General features: G+C 43.2%; 1 protein-coding gene across 2 annotated transcripts in view; it reads left to right on the forward strand.

Annotated features, from left to right (window-relative positions):
* Positions 1-24647, forward strand: part of rcan3 (regulator of calcineurin 3) — a 35719-nt gene extending 11072 nt beyond the window's left edge. Inside the window, exons 1-4 of one of the 2 annotated variants that reach the window (XM_079175299.1) lie at positions 5310-5514; positions 19641-19814; positions 20972-21143; positions 24137-24647. In XM_079175299.1, the coding sequence (XP_079031425.1) occupies positions 5428-5514; positions 19641-19814; positions 20972-21143; positions 24137-24291 (588 nt within the window). In that variant the 5' untranslated portion in view covers positions 5310-5427 and the 3' untranslated portion in view covers positions 24292-24647. Of the gene's footprint in view, positions 1-5309; positions 5515-19640; positions 19815-20971; positions 21144-24136 lie in introns of those variants that run through there. The other variant, XM_079175298.1, reaches the window with a different exon arrangement.
* Positions 24648-25061: the final 414 nt, after the last annotated feature.

The following is a 25061-nucleotide window of genomic DNA, read 5'->3' on the forward strand; positions in this document are numbered from 1 at the left end:
GCTCGTCTGCAAAATCCAAACCACCAGATGAAAAACATTTCCAGCTTTGAAGGAGTGTCGATCGCGGCTACTTGTGCAAATTTACACTTGATGGCTGCTGTCTGCTCCTCAGGTATTCATGCACCTGACAGATCCTCTCTCTCTCTCTGTCTCTCTCTCTGTCTCTTTCTATTTTCACTCACCCTCTCACTACTTTTATTCCCTCTGTGCCACCTTGGCTCCTTGTGCTTCTCTATTCTCCTTTCTCACCTACACTCTGTCTCCCTGCCCTGTAGACACTCTTTTATCCTCCCATCCCTCTGTCTCCCCCTGTCTCCCTGCGCCTGTACTTGGCTGCTTGCTTTATAAATAGCTTGGCCTAGATTACGGCAGCTGCATTGGCGCTGGCACCGGGGGGTTGGTTTGGCTGGGCCAAGAGAGGTAGCCTGGTGTAACAAGAGGTTGGCAGTGAAGGGATGTACTGTGTGTGTGTGTGTGTGTGTGTGTGTGTGTGTGTGTGTGTGTGTGTGTGTGTGTGTGTGTGTGTGTGTGTGTGTGTGTGTGAAGATCATATTGATAGTGCACTTAGAGCATTATGTGCATGCCTGCAGTCTTCATTCCTTCCATTCTTCTGCTGTTACATCACACACACACAGCTGATATCGCTTGTTTGTCTGTGGGAACAGTTGTCATATTTGTATGCATTTCTACTTTGGGTGAATTCTTGTAGTGAATAAATATGTGTGTGTGTGTGTTTGTTTTACAGTTATAAGCACAAATCCACTAACCTATTTAAATGCATGCTTTTAAATGTGTCCTTGTGTTTATGTGTTGGATGGTCTGGTTGGTGCGTTAACATGCATTTGTGTGTTATGAACGTGCGTGTATCAGCCCACCGCGATGATCCACTGCCCTGATTTTCTCCCTCCTGCTCCTCTGCAGACTCTACTTCAGAATACAAATGCTGCTCGTCAGTGAGTCTGAGACACAGTGGCTCACCCTTCGAGCATGTGTGCTGCCTCTGTGCCTCCTCTTCTCCTTTCTATTAAAGTGCATCATGCAATTTAGAGACTCTGCAATATCTCGATTTCTGCGTGCCTTGTCTGTGAGGCTGCATGTACAGTACATTCATTTTTTTAAATTTTAAATAATTAAATCTGATTTCTATTTCCTTAATGTAACAATCTCCTTTGTTTTTTATGTGCATGTGCAACACACTTTAAGGCCATAAGAGCATCGGCAACCTTGTGGTGTCTTTCACTACAAATGTAGCTGCAGTTTTCAGCTGAAACATCTGGATTATAGTTTGACATTTTGGGGAAAACACTTATTCGTCCTCTTGCCAAGAGTTAAAATAATTGCTGCTATTAAAGTAAAACACCTGATACTGTTGTTAACCCATCTTACAAGGTGGTCGCATTTAAAAGGTTCAAATCCTCCGCATTTTGTAAGAATTTATCAGTCGCTCTGTTCACTTATACATCCTTATTCAAAGCAGATAAAGAACTTGTTGTATTTTCCGACATTGGAGTCTGGTTCGGGGCGTGCCGACTGTGAGATCTAACAGAGGGAATTGTGAATGAGGAGAAGAGAATTGACAATGAGGAGGAGTAGGAGAGCTGCAGAATGAGGCCAGAGAGGAAGAAAAGTGCTTCATCATCCACACTGCTCCATCCTACTTATCAGTAGTTGCAAAAGGGATCAGAGGAGTGCTTTGACAATCAAAAACAAGAGTATACATCCAATGAACTGTTCTATATGTCTGTGGCAAGTGCTATACAGCAGCGGTTCCCAACCTTTTTATTTTCAGACGTCAGCTTAACAGTCATGCTCATGAATTCATTTTCCTGTGGATGTCATTTAAAGTTGCTTTATGTGAGATCGGGAGCACTTCTATTGCCTCTCACCCGCTCTCAAAATAGCGATGGCTGAGTTTGCAGCTAACAGTGCTAACGGTGCTAACAGTGCAAACTACGGCAAAATGATAAAAGGACTTGCGTTTATTTCTTCTGGCCACTCAAAGCACTTTACACTACATGTCAATATTCACAAATTCACACACACATTCAAACACACACACACACACACGCACACACACACACACACACTCTCAGTGTGTAGAGTCACATATCTTACCAAGGACACTTCGACATGTGACATGAGCTTCTGATCTTCAGATTAATGGACGACCTGCTCTACCTCTGAGCTCACAGCCGCCCCCAAAACATAGCTGAAGGTGATTGGAGGTGCGTGCCAGCTTCCTGCGTTATCAGCTGGAACCGCCATATGAGCGCTGTGCAGAGCTCACATGCCCAAACATGCACTAAAAGCGTGTATAAAAGTAGATTATGTTAAAATAATTCTCTTCATACCGTTGACTTGTCAATGTTTACGTCGGTTTGTTCAGGTTTCCATTCGGAGTGGCAGAGGCTGGATGTTTTTTAACCATTTCTCCATTGTTTTTTGCTTTGTTAGTCATCCATATCTATCAACATTAAGCATCCATTTCTCCATTACCTTTGGCTGACTCTTGTGACTTCTCTGCTCGCTTGTCAACTAGTTTTCATGCACTTTCAATCTGTCCCAGTGTTACAACGGACTCAGGCAGAGGTGCGGTGGCAGCGAGGCAGCCACTTGTAGATATCGTGTTATTGTGAAAATTAATTTATTAAAAGACCACCATCACACTAGTTTGTAAACAAAATAAATGGACACATCTTTTTATTAAACCCTGTTCTTGTTTTTTTAATTAGCTGAGCATCTCCACAGTTTTTCCACATATCCCATGGCAACCGCAGTTCCCCTGGTTACAAGCACTCACTGCTAAACAGTGCAGCAGTAACACTTGAGTGCAATAAGCTAAACTACATCGGGCTGGACTTGATTAAACTAGCCCAGACTAAATGCGAGCTGAAGTACGGGCAGGATGGCTTTGAGCGAAGCACCTGCTATAAGCTGACGTTATCGTCGGCAAGACAGTGAATCTCTGCCACCTCCTGTTAACCCAAGTCTTTGTAAATAGAGGCAACTGAAAAGAGAATTTTCCAACAGGCCCTAAATAAATGATCACAGCGTTTGGCGAGCTAAGGCTACATCAGAGTCCAGAAAACAGTGTGGATTTAAAAGAAAAGGCGGCACAGACGCTCTGCTTTGTCACTTCTGAGCTTGTGATTAATGAGCTGTGTGGGGTGATTTTGAAATGATATCTGAACCTGCCAAGTAACGTCTTCTCCACCGCCTGCTCTTACGATGGTGACTTTGAAAGAATAGCAGCTGACGATGCAGTTCGGGCTCAGGCCTACACATGTGACAGTGTCTGATATTGGGCATTTGTGGCGTTTAACAGACAGATTTTTCCAGACTGGGTGTCTGGGTGGAGGAATGTCACAGTCATCCTCACGTATCTCACTCATGTTCTCCGTATGCACAGCGTGGACAATGCCTGACACACACAGACGTAAATAGCCCTCACCGCCAAGAGCCTTAATATTAATGGCTTATGGGGGACTTAGCTGTCTCGGGCCGGCCGGGCAATTATTATTATGAAGCGAAGGGACGGAGAGAGACGGTCTGAGTGATGGAAAAAAGACATGGTTTTATTATGCAATGGCAAAACGTCTGTGGGAATGTTTTTAAATGATTGGTCTTCAGCTGAAGTGGAAACTCAACACTGTGTCATCATAATTACGAGGAAAAAAAGGAGCCGTGGCAGCGCTGGTACAGTCGGCTTCATCAGCTGCTTTATTGCGAGTGATAAAGAGCCGCGGTACAGTTAATCTCCAATCAACTAGTCAGCACTAAAAGTACTGCACAGCTCACTAAGACGTTCTTTTCAAGTTTTCATATTTGAGTCTTTCCAGGCTCCACAAGGCATTTGCCCTTAAGACTCTGATGTCCAAAATAGATCTCTGTAAACTTTGTGTTAACAGCATGTAGGGAGACGACAGCTTCGGCACTGGACTCATCAGCGTGACCGCCACATGACAATGTTGTTTGTCTGTTATTCTTAGGCCCATGAAGCCACATACCATGTCCACTGAATGCAGCAGGTACTCCAGAGCATGCAGCTGGCAGGCGTGGTTATGTAATCGTGCCTTGAAAGGAAAAGAAGTGGTGCAAAAAAAATACAAAACAGTGTTTTTTTTTTAACGCTATATGTATTAAAACAGCTTTTCAAATATAGCGCTGATACGATTGTACTTTGATCATAAGGATATTACCAGTAAACTATGGCTGTGAATCTTGCATGCTGCTTGTGATGTTGATGATCCTAATAATGTGGTAACGCCTGTACAGTGTTTCCCTAATAGAGTTTCATTTGACTGCTTTTGTTGAGACTGAAAGAGACTAAACCTCAGTGTTTCACAAGAAAATTGGAGGAAATATTGAAAAAAAAAACTGATGAGATTAGTTGATTCATCAATCTAATTAATCACCAACTATTTTGTTAATCAATAAATCGCTAAAGCTATTTATTAACATGTTCAGCTTCTCAAACTTGAACTGTTAGTATGACATTAAAGGTTTTTATGTCACCGTGGACTCTTTGTGATGTGGGTTTTTTTTCACTGTTTTCTGTTATTTCATTTTCTGAAAAATGATTGAAAAAATAATTAATATGACCTTTTTGATGTGATTGCGTTGGATTTAACGTGATGGGGATTTTTTTAAACTGTACTACATGTTGTATAAGGTTGCATTATTCTAATATAACTATTGCCTCCACATACCTCTGCCTGAGCCAAGATACCACAGCTGTAGGGCTTTTACATGAGACTTGAATGACTGTATATTATATACAGTATATATATATATATATATATGTTCCTGGCATTATGTCCACCCCCTGTGGGGATATGTTCATTGTACTGTAGCCTATGCAGAGCATCATTCAAAGGCATGAACGGTAACTAACAGGCTCTCTCTCTGTCAGGCTGATGGTGGTATAACTTGATGTACAGTTTTGCTGTTTAATTTCTCAAACCGGTTGTGACACATTTCTTTCTCCAGCAGCTCGGTGAACCTAACGACACACGAAAAAATACAAGAAAAAGCGGAATAAACCGGACCGTGAATTCTGCAGTGCCCCCTGCACGGATCGTCGAGCGCCGTAGTGGCGTAAAACACGACGAACGTGAGGATGGTAATGACGTCAATGTGGAGCCAGGGGGGAGGGCAGGAGAGGTAGAGAGAGAGAGAGAGAGAGAGTTTGCGCGGCTGCTGCAGCATCACTCTCAGCAGCGCGTCGGTGCAGTGAGGAGTCCAGCAGCAACTCTCTCAGCTGATACAAACCCGAACAGAACAGTCTGGACTTAACCTCAAGTTTCTGGAGGAAGAACCCGATAGCCTCTTCGATTTCGACCTGCTGCTGGAGAGGAAGAGGAGGCGGGGAAAGACTTTTACTCCGTTCCGTTTTTTTTACCCCCTCCCCACTAACCACGAAAGGGAATGCCATCGATAAATATGAAACTGGAGATTGTGACCATCATCGCCTGCGAAGTAGACATCGAGGTGTTTACGTCAGACAAAATGCAGGTACGGTTTTCACCACAACGTTTGCAACTAATCATTACGGTTGTACCCTTGTGGTGTGGTTGTGCAGCAGTTTGCCCAGGACCGACTGCATGGCATGCTGCCCTCTTTTAAGCGCATGCATGTCTTGGTGACGTTGAATGCAGCCCCGGTCTCTCAGGCGAGGATTTTTTTTTATCAATGGGAGCCGCAGCTCGCCAAGACTCGCGTCGAGCGTTGCGCGCGCGCGGCACAGTTGATTGACGCTTGATGAATTGCAGAAATGGGTAGACATGGCAAGAATGCCACACACGCACACACACACACACACACACACACACAAAAGAAGGTCCTTAATGCACCATTTGTTGTATCGTTGTGTAAGTTTCGGAGCATGAGGGGTTGGTAGGCAATGCGTAAGTTGAATGGGAGGGTGTGATGGAGTGAATTGTCCATTCAAGGCACATGCAGGGAAATAAACGAGGCAGTTTATAGACGCAGTGGTGGACAGACCCTCTTTCTCCCCCTTTTTATCTCTCCTTATCCCAGCAGCATTGCAGGTGCACAAGGTTAGATGTGATAAAAAAAAAACACAAACATCCTCACATTAATGCATGTAATAATGTAGTTTGAATAATCCAACCATGCTATATGAATGGCTGTGATTGGTGCCATAAGGAACACAAATGCAATGTAGGTTTTTCCATCTGTAGTGTTGAGTAGAAATTGATTTCACTGGAAGTAGCCTACACTAAAGGTCGCTATAAACTCATTGCTGACTCCCCATATGTTATTGACTTGTCCGAAGGACAGGTACAGGTATATTCGATACGCGGCCTGTCAGTCACAGAGCAGGAAAGCTAAGTTGCACTTAAAGGTGTTGAAAGTGAGCCTGGGGGACCCCACCTTTGGCACTGACACCTGCCAGTTTTGGGTCTTAAAAGGCCACACAGATGGTGTGCCAAAGCTCGGCTCACCCACTAAACCCTTTGGAAATTCCATGTCAGAATATATATTCCCTCACCTGCTGGTCGGTTGTCTGACTTTGACTCATCACCAAAGAGACAGAGAGAGACAAAAGGATGGGAGAAAGAATAAGACCACGCTACAGTGCAGCTCAGGAACACAAACAACTATGATTGTGGCTGAATTCAGCTTTTTTTCCTCCTGCATCCCAAAGCTGCAGTTGCAGGTTTTGAACACCCAGTCACCCCACCCTCATCCCCTCATCCCCACAGCACCTTTCTCAGCCACATTTCATCACTTTTCTTTGCAACTCCATGTGCATGATTACTACCCTCACACTTAGCCGCCTCGAGGGATTTGTGTGGTTATGTGAAATGTCCAACTTTTTGTGTCTGCCACGGCATGAATGGCACGTGAACACGGCATGTGATTGTGATTTGTTGTTACTGACAAATATCCCGCATATATGGGCATAACAAACGGGGCCTCTGATCCACCCCTGTGGTCTGCGTTCCCCCAGCGAGGCCTGGCAGCTGCTGCTCCCAAATCTCATTACACTTTCTAACCACTGCAGACCAGTCAAGGTGAAAGACACCAGTGTGTCACCCTGCAGTTGTCCTGTAATTATAGGATGGCGGTCATAATCTTTTAAGATTTCCAAGGGACTCCGGTTGAAATAGCTGTCTGTGAAACCTCAGAGGTGTCGATTGTGCGGGATTTCTTCTGTATCCAACCAATGATACTCCTGATCACGACAGCGAATGCCCCTTCGTTTACAACACTTGTTGCAGACTCGGATCACGCATGCTATTTATTTATCTGTGATTGACTTATGTTCGTGAAACCTGGTCTTGCGCTCTGAGATCAGACATCCTCGCCCAGACAGGCTTGACACAGCCGCGGGCAGGACAGTCTGATCGCGGCGCAGTCGTCACCAAAGCTTCCTGTCAAGCAGCTCTTATCAGCCCACCTCTCCCAGACTCGGCCCCAAAGAAAACGGGGTCTTTGCACAATTAAAAGAGCAGACAGAGGGCTGACTTTTGAATGGCACAAAGAACACCACTAATCCTGGTTTCTGGCACACAGGGAGTGATGGAGAGCACCGGGGGAGAGGGAAGATTAAAGCAGGACACGTGGGGGGGGGGGGGGGGGAGGCCTCTGATTGAGCTCACCTCCCTGTCAGCCTCCTCTTGTTTTTATTATCATTCAACGAGATCTGAGCCAGTGTGACGCCTTTTGTTTTTATTCATACCTCCAAATGTGAAAATGAGGAAAAACTGTAATCTCAAGGCTCCTGTTTTTGTTGCAAAGCACTTAAGACGAACTAATATGCGGATTGCTGCTATATATAGACCCTTCGCGGAACGATTAGGCAATGGCAGAGGTGCTTGAACGGGCGACATGAAGAAAATAAGTGAATGATGGGTTTTTAATCAGAGGAGATGCTGTGCGACTGGCTGTGGTGGTTCGGAGCCATTGTTTTGACACGGTTGAAATGGCTTTGCCTTGGCTCCGTCCCAGCTGGTTACATCATTAATGAGCCAAACACAGAGGCTGTGGACAGAGCAGGTTGTTGTTGCAATAATGGCCGAGCTGGTGGTACAGTGGGCTTTCATACCAAAGTGCTTTGTATTTATTTTGGAGCAAAAACAAAAGGACCATTGTTTGCCCGCGAGGTTTAGCGAGGCCGGAGCTGTGGGCAGACGCTGTAGTATGTGCATGTGTCGTCACGGCACTGTTGTTACCTGGAAAATGTAGCAGCATCAGCAGACGATAGCACAGGACACATGGTGAAGGTCATTGCACGTTGGCAGGCAGTGAGTGCATTACAGAGCACCGAGTGTGATGCAAGCCTTTACAGTTACCTTGTGTGCTCAATTTGATGCTGGCGTTCTAATTTATTTATTTATTTACTCGCTTGTCACAGTGTGACGGTTGCCCATTTATTTGCTCTTTTATACACGCATGAATAATGAATCAGCCTGTCAACCTGCTCTTTCTCTTGATAAGTGCCTCTCTGGCTGCAGTCTGTCGCTGAATTAAATGTGTTTTAATTAGGAAGCATTGGGAGAAAACACGTTCACACACCGTTGTGGAGAAACGTGTTATAACACTAGAGAATGGCTGCTTTGCGAGCCACAGAGGACAGCTGTTTTCGACTTAAGCCTGCTCTCCCACACACAGACGACTGTATAACACTGACACAGTCACACACTCAACAGTCACACACTCCAACCACAACAGTGAGTCAGCGGACTCGCAGACCTACAGACAAACACCTCTGTCAGCAAACACACACACACAACGAGGACGCCTGTAGAAGTTTCCATCCACTGGGTCACTTTCCATTTGTCCTCCTGTCCTCTGTCTGTCTGTCTGTCCGTCCCTTTGTGTCATATGTCCGTTCTCAGGCTTTGCCGTCTCAGAAGTTATGATTGTAATGACGAAGGAGGAGCGATTCGATGACTAATCTCTGCTATTTGCAGTTGTAGAGAGATTTTTGCTGACGTCCGTGTGATGTTTTTATTCTTTCCCACTGTCTTCTTTTTCGATACACACCCTTACACAACGGGCTGTCACTCCTTTGAATTTGCGACGGTTATTTTGAGCATCTAAGCAACAAAGGAAGCGAGAAAATACTGTGTCGTTTAATGTGATCTTATCAGATGCGGAATATTTCACACCGTTTCTGATTAGGCTGAATTTATGGCTTCGGAGAAGGTAACGGTTTAATGAATGTATATCATTGTTTATTGATCTGCAGATTACTTTCTCGGTTTATCGTTCAAAATATATTCAGTTTACTATAAAATAAGACAAAGAAAAGCAACAAGTAACTAAATATGTGTTTGTTTGTTTGCTGCAGATCTCTAGAGCAGGCGTTTGTAATATTTTCTACATTAAATTTAAATTAAGTATCGTCCTAGGCAAGTCCTTGACAGATGTATTACCTGCCTCAATGGACTGACTTAATCTGCTTATTATCAATTGGTGGCCATTTATTTAGTAACCCATTCTCTCTGCAGTGTTTTATTATTTAGAGAAAGGACAACAACAGACCTCTCACTCCCTGCTCATCAAACATGAATCAGGCTTGAATCTTAATATGATCCAGGGCCAGCATTTCAAAAACACTTGTTGTGATGCACTCTGACCAGTTGTAGAGGTGAAGGCAAGAGGCAGAGGAGCAGAGGCAGGACAGACGGGATGGATGTAGACGCTGACGGTATCGTGTTTCCGTGCCGGTAGGAAACCAGATCGGCATCTTGGCAAGGTTGAGCGATCCCGGGCCCATGAGCAGTGGGCTCAGGTGTGCCTGCTCCCCCAGTCTGGGCACTGGGCAGGTGGAGATGAGCAGCTCACATTGGCCTGAAACCTTAGAGAAGTGCCGGGGCTCAAGTGTCAGCTAAAGGTTAGCGCTGTGTCCGTTAGGGTGACGTAGAACAAAGGACAATGTCCTGGGTGAAGGGGGGGGCGGGGGGGGGGGGGGGGGTCCGGTTACCATGTGTCCAAGACGACACGACTATGAAGTGATAAGATTAGAACCAAAGAAAAAGGACTCTCGATGGAATGTACAGGCCGGCAATTTACTCGCCGAGGAAAAATAAGTGGAAACACTATCGCACAATGATCGGCCTCGTTATTGAAATTACGGGTCGAACATCATTTTCCTGTCAGTATTTCCCGTATAATTTCCATCCCAACACAAAACAGCTGTGGAAAGACGGGGTCGTTTTAGTGCTTAAAGTAGCAATGCCAAACCAATTGCCTTAGAAGAATACAACAGGGCTTCAGACCGTTTACAGCACACTGCAAGCTAAAGGCAAACTTTATTCATGTTCTCTATAGCAGCGTTTGCTTTTTTTAACGACGGATAGAAGTGCTGAAACAATAGGTCAATTGGTCAATCAACAGAATTGTAATCAACTACAATTTTGTTGATTAACTAATCATTTATTCAAGTTGTTCAGTGAGCAGGAATGACTGTTTGCAACCTCTCATAACATGATCATTTCTCAGTTTAAATAATAGTTGAGACACAACAACATGAGCTCTATATCTAGATTCAACCTATAGGCAGTGGTGGAAGAAGTATTGAGGTATTGTACTTCCTAAAAGAAGCAATGCCACTGTGTCGAAAATAAAAGTCCTGCAATCAAAATAGAACTCGAGTAAAAGCACAATCATCAAAAAATATTTTAAGTACCAAAAGTAAAAGTACTCTTCAGTGCAAAATGTCAGAATAATATATATTGAGTTTAATTATTGATGCATTAATATATATATATATCATCACAATGTTGCAGCTGGTAAAGGTCGGGCTAGATTGGACTACTTCATGTATTGCTGGGTAATTTAATATATAATAATATATCAGAAAATATTTTTTTTATTATATTTTTTTAATATCCGTAATCTAAAAAGTAACTAACAAAAGCTTTGAAATATATGCACTGCCTTTTAAAAAGTACAATATTTGTACAACATTACAGAAAATGGAAATACTCAAAGTAAAAGTACCTCAAACGTGTGTTCACTTCCCTTCACTGCCCATATATTATGTACAATCCATCCATCCATATACTGAAATACAACATGCGTTGCACTTTGCCAGCTGTGCAGCCATGCTCCTAGCGTTGCTCCAAGTAATGCTTGATTATTACCAGGGCTGGGTGCTGTGATTCACCGCCGACAGACAGATAAAGAAGTAGGGTAAGACAGCGGTGAGTAGAGAGAAAGAGCTCATCTGTCTACGCTGTTGTAGCCTAAGGTAAGAGCTCTAGCATCTCTTCGCCACCTTATGTAATGTTGTGTAACTCTTTGGATTACTGTCGCCTCTTAAAGCGTGTGAATCTGCGCGGGGGACTGTGTGGACATGCTAGCACGTTAAGAGTGTGTGAAAATGTGTCTGCATGTGTTTGTTTCACCGAGGCCTAAGTGCTGCTGACTAGGAAAAGCTCCTCAATTGAAACCATAACTACCAGATTGGTGGTAATAGGATTAATGTGTCCCCCTCATGCTGTAAACTGATTTCAATCTCCCTGCCGTGGACACACTGTCCCCGAGGGGGCCGCAAGTGTAGCACCGCAGCGGTGGCCCTCGTCGATGCGGCTCCCCGCTCGAGCTATTGATCCCGCTTTAGTAACACTTGCCCCCTTCACGTGCCGCCCCGGCCCTCACGATTCACACAAAAGCTACTAATCATAAGTTGTTTTTGTTGTTCTGTAATACTGAGGATTTGCTGCTATGCTAATACTAATAGCTGCTTTGACAGAAGCCGTGAGTGTCGGGTCACCACACACACACACACACACACACACAACCTCCGAGTTTATCCACTGAAACACATTACCTCATCCAAAGCCGTCAGCAAGCTAACTGTAGGTTACAGACCTTTCATCACTGGCCACAAACTTCCAAGTATAAAGACAACAGTGGTGCAAAATCACTGAAACTATGTAGGCTATACGTGCCAAAAGCATATTAATATTACAGATTAAGAACAGTAAATACTCTGGTTGTTCCAAACTATTTTAATAACTCTGGAGGTCATCTGAAGAAATGAAATGTCAGGCACTTTAAATACATAAACAGATTTAAAGTCAAATTAAAATTCAATTGGTGGTCACTTTGCTATTTTTAAGACAATTCTTCTTCTTCTGTTTCACTATGTGTGCAGGTCCACAGCTGTGCAGCAATCCAAACACACTTCCAACTGGAAAGGTGCACTCAGTGGCGTGACGAAGTCTTCTCATGAGACACGTCGTACAATCTTTGCCAAAAACATAATGAAACTCACCAAGCTGTCTGCCCGCGTTGCAGCGGCTGAGTTGCAGCGAGGTGCAGCATTGTGTCTACTGGTAGTTCCGTTAGCCGTTAGCCAAACACACTGTACAAAACAAAAGTGAGTCGCCGAGCAGCGGCCCGAGAAGTACGCAGCAATGTGGGTATAGGTCTGTTAGCTGTAAAGGAAAACACACCGTCCACTCCGTTATGTGTTAGCCAAACACAGCGCACATGTTATCCCTCCGCTTAGGCTGGTATTGAGTGAGGCCATAACTAGGGATCCAAATTATTAACAAGTTTGCTGCAGCAGGATCCAAGTTTAGCCGTGGACAGAACCAGAGGCGCACACTAACTCACTCACGGATGCACACACACACACACACACACACACAAAGAAAATAGAGGTTAAAGGAACGGCCCTTTAAAGCTTTTACAGGAAGAAATTGTGAAACTGTGATAACATTATTGGACTACAAATTCAATGATAGTGAATACAAATAAAAAAATAAAATGTCAAATTAGTTACGTTGTCCCTCGTGCTAGGAGGAAACAAAGTATCATCTCTGAGAGGAGTTAAATACAGTAAACCTTAAAATTTTTCTGTACAGATTAGCTTTTATTGCAGTTAGCTTTCCAGCAACTGTGTGTGTGTGTGTGTGTGTGTGTGTGTGTGTGTGTGTGTGTGTTTGTGTTTAGCTCGACACTCTCTGGTTCTCTCTGTTATTTCCCTCCAGTCTGTCCCCTTTTCTTTATGTCTGTAAGCAACAGGACATTTAACTGAACCACTCAGTAACAGGTTCATTGAGATGTGTGTGGTTCTGTGTTGTAGAATATGAAAAAAAGTAATAGAAACATCTTCGTATTTTGAGTATTTGTTTTCTTTTCGACGGTTTTCGTGGCAAAAGGCGTGCTGTGTTTTAAACATAATACATTTTCATGTCACGAGTGATAGTCAGACATAATCTCAATGGAAAGTTGGCTCTGTTTTGGAGCACAGTAATGGAAAGAATACGGAATGTGAGAGGCAGAAATGTGCTGGAACAAACATGCATGCAGGTATGAGGTTTATCATCCAGCTGCGTCTGTTATCTCCACAATCTGCCTCTCTTGTTCGACCTCATTAGACTGGATCCAGTTGGGCCCTTTAGGGAGGACTGTAATTAAAAACAAAGGTCCACACACTTAAGAAATGAATTTTCTTAATTCTTCCAACATGATCTATTTTTAGTGTAACACTGTCCCTGACTCACCCCGAGGCTCCGTGGCCTAGTTTGTTAGTTTTTTTAGATCAAAAATGCCAAATGGTGTAATTCAACATAGAATTGGACTAGTTTGTGGATTACAGTCATGGATTTTGGTATCGGAGTGCCCGTCAATGTGATTTAAATACGGTACTAACTTAAACGAGAAACCAGATCAGAATAGAGCATTGTGACTCGGCCGGTGTGGCTGCAGATTCACACAAAGCATGCTTGTAGATACTGAACTAGGGCTGCAACCGATGGTTATTTACACGACTTATTAATCTGTTTATTATTCTCTCGATTAATTGGTTAATCATTTGTTCTATGAAATGCCGTAAAACCCAAAACAATTCAGTTTGCTATCATGAAAGACTAAGAAAAATAAATTATTATAAATGATTCATCGTCAATCTGTATTAGATTTCTACATGTTGCTGCAAACGCCTGTATTTCGAACTCAAAATCGGGGTGATTTTTTTGTGGCCTTTCTGTGTGTGTTTAGTATATTTTTAGTCAAATGGCTGATCAAACGATATGTCGGTGTGTTTCAGCTGATGTCTCACCAGTGACACAGAACAAACTGAATATGTGAGCCCTATTTAACTCCCTAAAGTGCACAATGAGTTGACAAAAGACAACAATGAAAAATTGTGTTTCCCGTGCGAACAGAACAGGACGGACCTGAAGCTCTGCTAATTGTAAGTGATCCCTACACATTGAAGAAACGCAATCCTTCCTTTACATAAGATGGGGGAAAACACTTAAGTCACAGTCATCGGTCACAGGGTTTACACCCAATGCCGCCACTTGACCGATTAATTACCTGGAAGTAAAGTAGATATACTGTAAATACATTTAAATTCCTCCGCTTTATCTCAACACCTACTGTTCTCGTCAATCACTGCTGTTTATTGTTCTGCTGCCCGGCGTTGCCCCCAATGAAACCCTGTTGACAATGCTCAATAGACCTGCGACCTCATCCCTAAGCTGACTGATCTTTTCTTTGGATGATTGTGTGTCAGGACCACTTGCAGTCATGTCCTGTTGCCACCATCACGACAGCCTTTCCATTACCGTCAGGAACATGACTGCCTCATTACCCAAAAGGCAATCAAGCTGAAGGATGGCCCTGCAGCCACCGCCAAAGTGGCTGCAGTTCACTAGCGTGCTTTACATCTCTCCACATTGGATTATTATTGTGCTTGATTGCTTTCTGTCCCTTTTTTGGGGGACTTTTTTGAGCGGGCTGTTCTTCTTTCTATCTTCAGGACATGAGGCCACACAACAGTCACCTGAGGGAATGTTCAACTAATATTTAACAGTATAGTCATGGCTCATGCTACATAATACACATTTCAAATTTAAAAAATACAATTTGCAGTTCAAGCATTGTAGTTCAACTCTATTTTTTTTTGCAATTAGAAGAAGTCTGGCACATTGGCAGCAGCTAATTTGCATTTTTTCCCCAAGAGGAGTTTGTTTACTGTAAACTGTGTTGATACTCTTGCAGCAGGAAACAGCTTTGTGGGTGTACTCTATGGAGAAATGAAGTAAAAATATGACCTTTCCAAAAAATGATGATCTGTAGACAAAAGTATATTTCTCTTCTGATGCAATGTGAAATATTAAATTTCAAAACTTTAGCGCTTTGCTGATATTATCTTCAAGGGGCCTCTTTAACGAAAGAGATTTTTGAGCTCTGCTAATTGTTGCAGCACCACGTTTCACAAACGGTTGTCGCTCGCAAATTTTGTAGACATCTGTGAGTTCTACATGGTTCTCGCATTTCTCAAAAATGGGCCGCAAGAATCGAAATTGATCCTATTAAGAGAAATGTGTCAAAATGAACGTGAGAGAAAAAGATGTCAAGTTGCAGACTCATGTTGCCGATTTGGTGAATCGGCTCCCCAGGCTTTCCCAGTTGTGCAGCGAGATAAAGAGACAATCCGGGACAGGAGAGGAGGAGAATGTATCCTGTTGAGGTACACCACGGGGTGTTACCTAAAGGTGACATGGACGAACATGCGGTCAGCGATAACGACAGCAACTTGCCGTTTCAGTCAAGCCGAATTGTCGGCTATTTGAGAGCTGTGACTTCCCACCACCTCCTCTCGACTGTCTCCACCCTAAACACGTCAGATTTACCTTGTCTTGTGAGTAGAACATAGACTTTAATGTGAGATGGAACCATGGTAGGTTTATAAATTGTTTTGTTTTTCCCTCATTTGTTGTGTTTGTGAGATAAATCATGTTTTTGTCCAGCTTCTTCAATGGATGTTGTTATCGGCCATGCTGAGAATGAAAAACAAGAACATGCTGTTCTCTTCTCCTCCCAGTCACTGCAAATACAGTAGTAGCAGGTGCTGGATCAAGCTGTGTGTTTGCGTGTGTGTGTGTGTGCGCGCGTGTGTGTGTGTGTGTGTGTGCGCGCGCGCGTGTGTGCAGTTAAAACCAGTCTATCTCTGGACTAGCCAGTCGTCCTTCAGTTGTGCTTCGGCCTAATGGTGCTACCTGTGACATTACTCTACCATGCAAACATGCCCTGTGTGTGTGTGTGTGTGTGTGTTTGGATACCTACTGCAATACCGGCAAACTAATTGTGGAAACACGGTGTGCACGTGTGTGTGCACATCACACACACATGCACACTCACAAGTCTCTCTCTCACACACACACATGCACAAAGAGAACAAAGGGAGCGGGTTACAATGAGGTTGCAATGGCAGATGAGCAGGCCACTTTTCAGCCCGCTGTAACTCAACACCCCTCTCCTCTTCCTCGTTTCACCCTCCTCCCTCTCCTCTTCCTCCTCGCAGTCCCTCAGGATGTCCGCTCATAGAGACCACATAAATTAGTGATGAGCACGCTCACTTGTTACACTCCAAACGGCCGTGGGTGTGTCGGCGTCCGTGGTCGAATACAAACAGTACATGCTATTTTGGAACATGATCTCCGAGCTTTCCCACATCTCTCCTCATGCCAAAACATCAATTTAGGTTAAGGAAGTACTCCGTGTGTGTGTGTGTGTGTGTGTGTTATCGGTTATCACACATGGAGTTTGATGACAAGTGAGTCATAGTAGCTGGCTAAGGGCTCATGGAAAATTCACAGTATGAACAAGGGCTTAAGTGGGCTCTGCTGATAGGCCAAACAAGTGCTTTGTTGTCATTCTCAAGCTAATTGCAATTAAGCCTAAATCAGAGGAATTAGCATGCAAACAATAGCTGGTTGAATGTAGGAGGTAGATTCTAGATAGGTACATTTGCTGATTATTTATCCCAAATCCTTAAAGCTGCACGAATCGATATTTTTATACTAGCAGTGAAAAACAATACTTTGGTTATGAAGCTTTATAGCATTTTTAGTCGTAAAAAGCAGCTGTTTTCAGTGAAAAAGTCCTGATAATCCATCTGTATGCAACCTTAACAGCTGTAACGACCCAGTGGACATTTGAATGTTAACGTTGCTCTGTATGAAAGGTGTGCCGCTGTGATGTATTTCAAATCCATCGAGTTGGGGTCGTCACTAGAGAGTGATTCAAACAGAAATCTGGTTTGTGGCCCTTTAACCTCTTTAATACAACATTTTGACACATTTCTTCTGCTGTTTAAACACAATTCAAGGGAAGAAGCTATTTGGTTAACTACTATGTAGCAGTTGACTGTGGGGGTGAGAGAATCAATGTTTAATGAGCAAGCGTAACACGTGGCTGTCTCTTGTTTTGTTGTGAGTCACACTCTCCCCTCTCCTCTGGCTTTTTGCGATCGCAGCGTTCTAATTGCTCCTCAAAACGCATAAAAGGAGTCGAGATATTCACACATTCCTGATTTGACCCCTTTCCTGTGCTTCTTTAGAATGCACCTTGTATGGCCAACTAGAAACCTGACTAAAAATGGTATCACGGAGCCTGGAGGTGAAGTCAGCGCTGAGGTTTAGCCAGCAACCCCGAGGCCTTCAGCAAAGGGAAAAGATGCACTTACATGGGGAGAAGAACTGGGGGGGGGGCAAAAAGGGAAGCAGGGAAGATTATGAGTAAATTAATCTGCTTATTCTTGAAATGCAAATTGTTTTACCACAGTGTACACCACACCGCAGCATAACTGTGTTTCACAGCTTGCACAGTCATTAACAACTCTGCATGTGTCAGACAGGGTGATGATGTGATTTCTCTGCAGAGATGCAGAAGACTCCCGGTACTTTGAAGAGTATTCTCATTATAATAATAATTGATAAAAGGTACTTAGCTGTAGTTTAATAGGCATCCATGAAGGACTGGAACGCAGTGTTACTTTAATTATTAATTGTTAAATGTCTTATAAATAATGTTATAAGCTTTAAAAAGGTAGTCAATAGTTTCCTGATAACAAAGGACACATAGTGTTACATCTGTTTCCTTGGCAGTAGCAAAATAAATGTATTTGTATGTGTTACAAGGTGATGTGTGTCATTGGGTGATGCACAGTATGATAATATACAGCTACGTGTTTTTTCTTTTACATTTAGTGCTTACTTTACTTTCCATCCCTGAAGTTACATATTGCAATATAGTGTTAAACGATTAGTCGATTAATGAATTCATAGATAGATGGATGGATGGATGGATGGATAGATACTATTCTAATTCATCGTTAAAGTCCAAGCTAATATTTGGTGATCACAGCTTCTCAGATAACAGTTCTTGTCTCACAATGTATTAAAACTGAAAATGTTTATTTTAAAAAAAAACAGCACCTCAAATGACTTGGACTGATTTTGAGGTGCATTCGTCACAGCTTCCGTCCACGATTCTTTTGTGATGAATATAGAAATTAGACGATGGCATGACCGTGCGTTCAATCCTACTAATTGTTACGGCCTGATGTACAGTTTATGTGCGAGAGTTGGGTTCATCCAAAGGACCCGCAGACAGAACCGAGCTCTCACTTCAGTGTGCTGAGTTTACAGGTACCTGGTGTCGTACCGTCGCTAAGCTGTCACTAATGTGCTGAGGCAGATCTCACAGCCGACATGCCGCCTTGTGTGTTCCTCCACCTAACACGCACACCTTTCCATCCTGGTGAGAGGTGCTGCGTCAGCGACTAAAAGGGGGCGTGATGTGGGAGGAATTCAGTCGTGTGTTTCCCCCGGAAAATATATTGAGACAAGCAAAAATCCTGGACTGATTTGATGAAGCTTACCAACTGACGATGGTGCCACCGAGTGCACACGTGTGGCTCTCAGGACATTGGCCGCACGAACAGATCAGAGGGAATCGGAAAAGGACGAGGCGTTTTGTCTTTGCACACACTTTCAGTGGAAAGTAGTGATGAAACTGGTCAGTCCACCTAGTATCTTGAAGAAGACTTTCATGGTCCCGTTCTCCGCCCGTGCTGAGAGATGGTCGGTTAGGAGACAAAGAACAGTACTACTGCTGATTACTCAGAATCCAGCTCTCCCGGGCGGCCCTTTTCCTTTCGCCCTCCTTCTGAGCTGCTTGATTGAGTTCACAGCTGAGGAGGCCACTTTGGTGCCCATGGAGAGGACAGAGTAACACAGGAGATGTGGGAATATATCATATGGGTGTAATGGTGAAAGACAAATGTTATGCATGAGGAAGAAGGGGGGGAGTGGTCGGAGGTAGAGTTACATAAAGAGGGTGGGGGAGAGTGAGGAAAGAGGACTGGGAGGCAGACGGCATCGGAGGAGATCGCAGGCAAAATGAGGGGAAGTTGGAAATCTAATTTCCCCATTAACACAATAGCAAATGAAATGCCTGCAGAGCAGTTAGAGTCACGTCTAATGCTCAGACAGAAGTGTCAGTGAATAACTTAAACCCTCCCCAATTTTAGCTCAACCTAAAATGTCTCACCAAAATTATGGAGATAGTGCAGTGATAACATCGATTGTGTTTGATATTTACACAAAATACGCTCATTAGGAGTATTTGATAACGTTTTCTTATGGAATTTTACATTTTATATTTCTGAAGATGGGGCTCTGGGAAATGTTTTCTTTTAGGAAAGAGAGCATTCACTGAAAACTGAACACACAGATTCGTCAATATTGAATTTAACTGTTGTTGGTTTTTTTTACCTATGTCTACTTGCTATTGATACACTTGTGTGTTTTATCCAGATTCATTAACGGATGATGTATTTTTTTCTGCTTTTGCAGGAGAGGTTCGAGGCGTTGTTTAGGAGCTACGATGAACAGACGAATTTCCAGATGTTTAAAAGCTTCCGGAGAGTCCGGATCAACTTCAGCACCCCGGAGGCCGCTGCCCGCGCTCGCATCGAGCTGCACGAGACCGAGTTCAACGGCAACAAGCTCAAACTCTACTTCGCCCAAGTGAGTGTCAGTCAAGGGGTCTGGGAAAGGGCAGGAAGGGGCACCTGGGACATGTACCGTCTAAGAGAGATCAGTGCTTATTTACATGGGAAGTTTTGCGATAAGTGCATCATTGACGAACACAAGAAACTCAGAAAAAGGGGGCGTAGGACTGGCTCTCCTGTCAAGTCCTCTCACTTCCTCTTCTCTGGCCACACCGGACTGCTTCTTCAACCCTCCTGTCAAAGCTCATCAGTCACGTGATTGAAGACATAAACGCATACATTCTTGATTTCTCATTCCTGTGTGAGAGGGAAAGAATAACAAGGTGAAGTGTGTTTCTCGTACAAAATCAGAAGAGCACATATCTTCAGTACTTATATTAGCTTATAGTTACAAAAATAAGATTATTCATATAAACTAGAGTAAATCGATGTCTGGTCGTTTGGGTGAAAAGCAAAAGATTTGACATCTAACTGGTGACGCAACCATTTGAATGTCTTTATCACGATGTGTAGAAAGACCAGACAACCCATGGAAATGCTGCACCCAAGCCCTGTTAAAATAACTGTTACTATCTATTTAAAACGCATTCAAGCCCAGATGTCTGGACGTCATCTGGCCTGCAAATCTTCAAATACCTGCTTCCTGGGAAACCATGAGTCAACTTTTTGATGCCCGTTTTATCACAAATAACATCACCAGTCATGACCCCTGCTGCGCCTCTCCGGTTTTTTGATGTCAGAGGATTAAGGATTTTAGTGCTCAGACGGATTCCACATGTGGGTATTGTAATTATGGCAATTGGCTGCTATCATAACGCCAGAATCCTGTCATGGGAAGGAGCCTGCGATATAAGACTTAAAGACTGTGGCCTAAAACTAATGTATACAATAAACATACAAGAACTTTAACAACTGTCGCAAATTGACCCTTCTTTGTGGAGCATTGCTATTCAAAATTGAAAACATTGTTTACATCAATTTGTCTACTTTCCCCAGGCAGTACGGGATGAAGTTAGGCTGCATCTATGTCTACTATCTAGTGTATTAAAGCAGTGAACCATGAGCCAGGTGTATACATAGAGAGAGCTACATGAGATATTCTTCAGATCCCTTTGATCTCCTCTATAGAGCTCTACAGCCATCTTCATCAGTTGTCATCTCCTCTCCCGATAGGTCCAGAATGGCGACGAGGACATTGACAAGTCGTACCTGGCCCCTCCCCAGCCCGTCAAACAGTTCCTGATCTCGCCGCCGGCCTCGCCACCTGTGGGCTGGAGCCAGAGTGAAGACGCTACGCCCGGCGTCAACTACGACCTGCTGTGTGCAGTAGCCAAGCTAGGACCAGGTCAGTAGTACCCTGTAGATGTGTTGAACAAGCTTGTGCAGTATGCTCTTGCACAAAATTGAAATACACAGACATGATTTACAAACACGCAGACAAACAACGCGGAGGAGGTTTGTAATAAATCTGATCTGAGTCACCCAGATACAAATGTTTTCATGCTCCTCAGCTGGGTGATATAGAAAGGTTATTTGTCTCGGAAGCAGTTTGAGAAAAGAAGAATTGGAGTGAACATTGTTGAATCATTACAGTTTGATTCTTGACAGGCATTTCATTAATGTCTGCAAAACAGTGTTAGGGTCTAATTTACCAGCTCACAGAAGCATTTGTGTGTAAGGCTGCCATCACGTGCCTATATAATAATGTCATTATGAATTGAGGGTCATTTTAAAATGTATCTTTCTGTGTGAAATGGCTGTCAACGTAGATTCTCCTGCTGCAGTGTTACTGTGCACACGGTCTCGGTGAGGCAGCGACATAAAGAATGAATAAATCAGCTTGAAGCCTGTAATTTACAGCCACAGTGCTGGCCGCCATCCGTCATTGTCAAGGGTGCTTAACCTTCACTTGCTGCTTTCTGACATCTCTCAGGAAATATGCATCAGGGCCAATATTTGTGTGTGCCTGTGTGTGTTTGCTAATGGATTGGCATGGTCTAAGGAAAGCAAAAATCGTTAGCGTGTCTAGTTCGCTAGCTTACTACCGACAGTGTTTCAGCCAAACATAACTTCCATGGCCGGGACGCTGTCAGACTTTAGGGTAACATTAGCGGCTCTGTCCTGCTTTTCATTCAATTTGGGGGAGGTTTACGCTCCAAAAAAAACTCCAGCCAAAGTTATTTGAGATAACGTTGCAATTGCTAAAAAACATCGTCATTCTAAAACAACATCTCCGGTAATGTTAAAACTGAAAACATACAGTTTGAAAATACAAAGTATGTACACTTAGCTAAGCTCCCAAATGGTTAGAACCAAATCAATGTTACATAATTCATACATTAAACTAGAACTAACCAGCTCTACCTTGCAAAACAAGAACAATGCTGCTTCTTTTACTTTTGTATTGTCTTCTACAGGGATCATGTTTTTGCCTGAGTCCTGTTGGCTTTAGCTTCCCTCTTTTAGCATGATATAATGTACACTTTTTGTGAGGCTCTGATCTTTTGGTTTTGAAATAAATCCGCTAGAGACAGCATTTTTGTTAGCAAATCCATGGAGCTAGCGTTAGCACAGCTCAGCACCGTTAACATTTGGACGGTTTTGAGCAGCCTCGCTCCCCAGTCGGCTTCTCCGCTCCGGAATAATGACGCCTCTCTCGGCCTTGTCGACAAGATTTTAGATTGCAGCAACCTTTATTAAATGTCACCGCACACACACACACACACACACACACACACAGGAAAAGTTGTGTAACATCCACAATGTCTGCCCGTGTTTGTTGTTCACGTGGGCTCATGATGATCAAGTGGAAAACATCACTTCAAAAATGAAGTGATAAAACCTATTGTGCTGTATATGCAAAACAGTATGTTTTACACACACTGACTAAATGAAAGAATGAAAAGGTGGCATTAACAATAGATATATGAGACTAATAGAACTATTTTAATGAAAAGAAAAATGTAGGTATGTTAGAAAGGGCCTGCAAAGCATGTACAATTTCTCATGAGATTCACGACATCATGAACTCGAGCCATTGAGAATGAGTGGGTGGGGCAGCTTCCTCCCTTCTCAGCAAAACTGCATGTCTAAGTGGAAAACCTCTAAATCTGGACTCAGTAAAAGATTGTTAAACTTCCCTCATACTAACACACACACACACACACTGTCCAGACAAGAGTCTCACTTTTTGACACGTTCTGCCGTTACCATAGCAACAGGAGGAATCAGGAAATGTCTTTGTTCTTTGCCTCGCATCCTGGCGTCTGAAATCAGATTATCGCTGAGCTGCAAGCACGGCGCGCTGACTCCCTCTGTCAACTCCCGGCGGTAACAGCAGGACTCCATTCACTGTCCGTCGCTCTGTTTGGCACCGCGGTGAAGAAAAAAAAATGCTACGAGACCAATTTCCTCCCGTCTGCCAAGCTGTCTGATCTCAACTCCATGGAAACTGTGATACAATCTAGCAAGTGTATGTTTTCAATCTGAGGGTCTGCTGAGTTTGGCATCTGGACAAATGGAAGGCTATTCCAGGAAAAGGTCTCTTTGTTTTCTTTAGAAGCCATGTGCTGACATGAGCTTCAATGCAATGCCCACAGACAAACATCCCCAATGTGTAATAAATGGTAACAATAAATACATAATAAACTATCAATAGTGATGGATGAGATATTCACATATTTTCCTTCAGTAAAGCTATTAATACTCATTTACAAGTAAAAGTCCTGCATACCCGTTAAATAAATAAATTATCATTCTGGACAGTATTATCAACTAAATGTGCTTGGGTATCAAAAGTAAAAGGCACATCATTAAGAATCTCAGATTAATATATATATATATATATTATGGGATTATTATAATTGATGCCTGGATTTAAATGTTCTATCTCTAAATACTGTTTTATACTGATAATCAAAAAGTACAATATTCCCTATGAAGTAGCATACAAATATTAAATATTAAATAGCATCAAATTTGTACTTAAAGGATAAGTTGTTGTTGTTATTCAATATTCAAAGAGGAGTAAATTACGCATTTGTTAGGTACTATTTTAAGCAGTGCATTTATACATATTTGGTTCTCTTGTGAGTACTTCACCAAAATATAATGACTCAAAATAAATGACTTTGTTTTTGGACAGCAGTGGAGATCGCTGGCACAGGCTTTGGCTCTTTGGCTTTAGTAGGATAACTTCATTGTTGGTTTTGGTCTTTTCATGGGATTTGTTGACAACGAGAAGTCTTAAGCACCGTACTTGAATAAATGTACTGACTGAGAGAGTATTTCACGTAGAGTTTTCTTGAGTAACTCCTGCTCTCCCTCCCTCTCATCCAGGTGAAAAGTATGAGCTCCACGCGGGGACAGAGTCCACCCCCAGCGTGGTCGTCCACGTGTGCGAGAGCGAGACGGAGGAGGACGAGGCGGGGCGGCCAAAGCAGCAGATCGTCCAGACCAGACGTCCAGAGGAACCCCCCAAAGTCCTCAACTAGAGAGGCCTCAACCCCCCCCCGATGCCGGTGCGGGCCTCCGACCGCCCCTTAAACCCGCAACACACCTGCCCTCTCTCTCTCTCTCTCGTCTCTGCACTCACAGAGAGCGTCGATGCCCCTCATTTCAGTTCAACTACAAGCGAAAAAACAAAACCAACAAACATTGCTCGAAGACGGTGTTTGTGGGGAGCGTGGCGATGGAATGAGGTGGCTTGAAGGGGATGGATGAGAATCACACACACACTCATCACATTCTGCGGACAGCGTGGGGAGCGGCGGGCACGCTTGCCTCCAACCCCACCGACCCCCCCCCTCGTTTTCAGCAAAAAGGGGTGGAAATACCTGTCCCAACGCAGGCACCTGTCACCTTATCACACACACTCAGCTCTCATTGCTAGTCCTGCTCAGTAGCTTGCTAGTTAGTTAGCTTGTTAGCTTGTACCTCTCCCTTCGTCTCACAGTCGTGTGTACAATGATCTTTGGTTAAACAAAGATATTTATATTTCTTCTTCTTTTTTTTTACAATAAATTGTGTTTTCAGATTACACATATATATATATATATATATATTCATATATATATATATATATATATATATATATATATATGCATATTTATGTATATATCTTTTTCATCCATTTTCATACCTGCTGGTTTGTCGCTTCAGCTTGTATCAAGATTGAGTGTGTGATGTTCCTGCTCTTGTCTGCATGTATATACTGTATTACAAAAAAATACGTACAGAAACACAAATACTAACAAAATATATC

The sequence above is a fragment of the Pholis gunnellus genome (genome assembly GCF_910591455.1).
Source record: "Pholis gunnellus genome assembly, chromosome: 15".
In the NCBI taxonomy this organism is placed as follows: domain Eukaryota; kingdom Metazoa; phylum Chordata; class Actinopteri; order Perciformes; family Pholidae; genus Pholis; species Pholis gunnellus.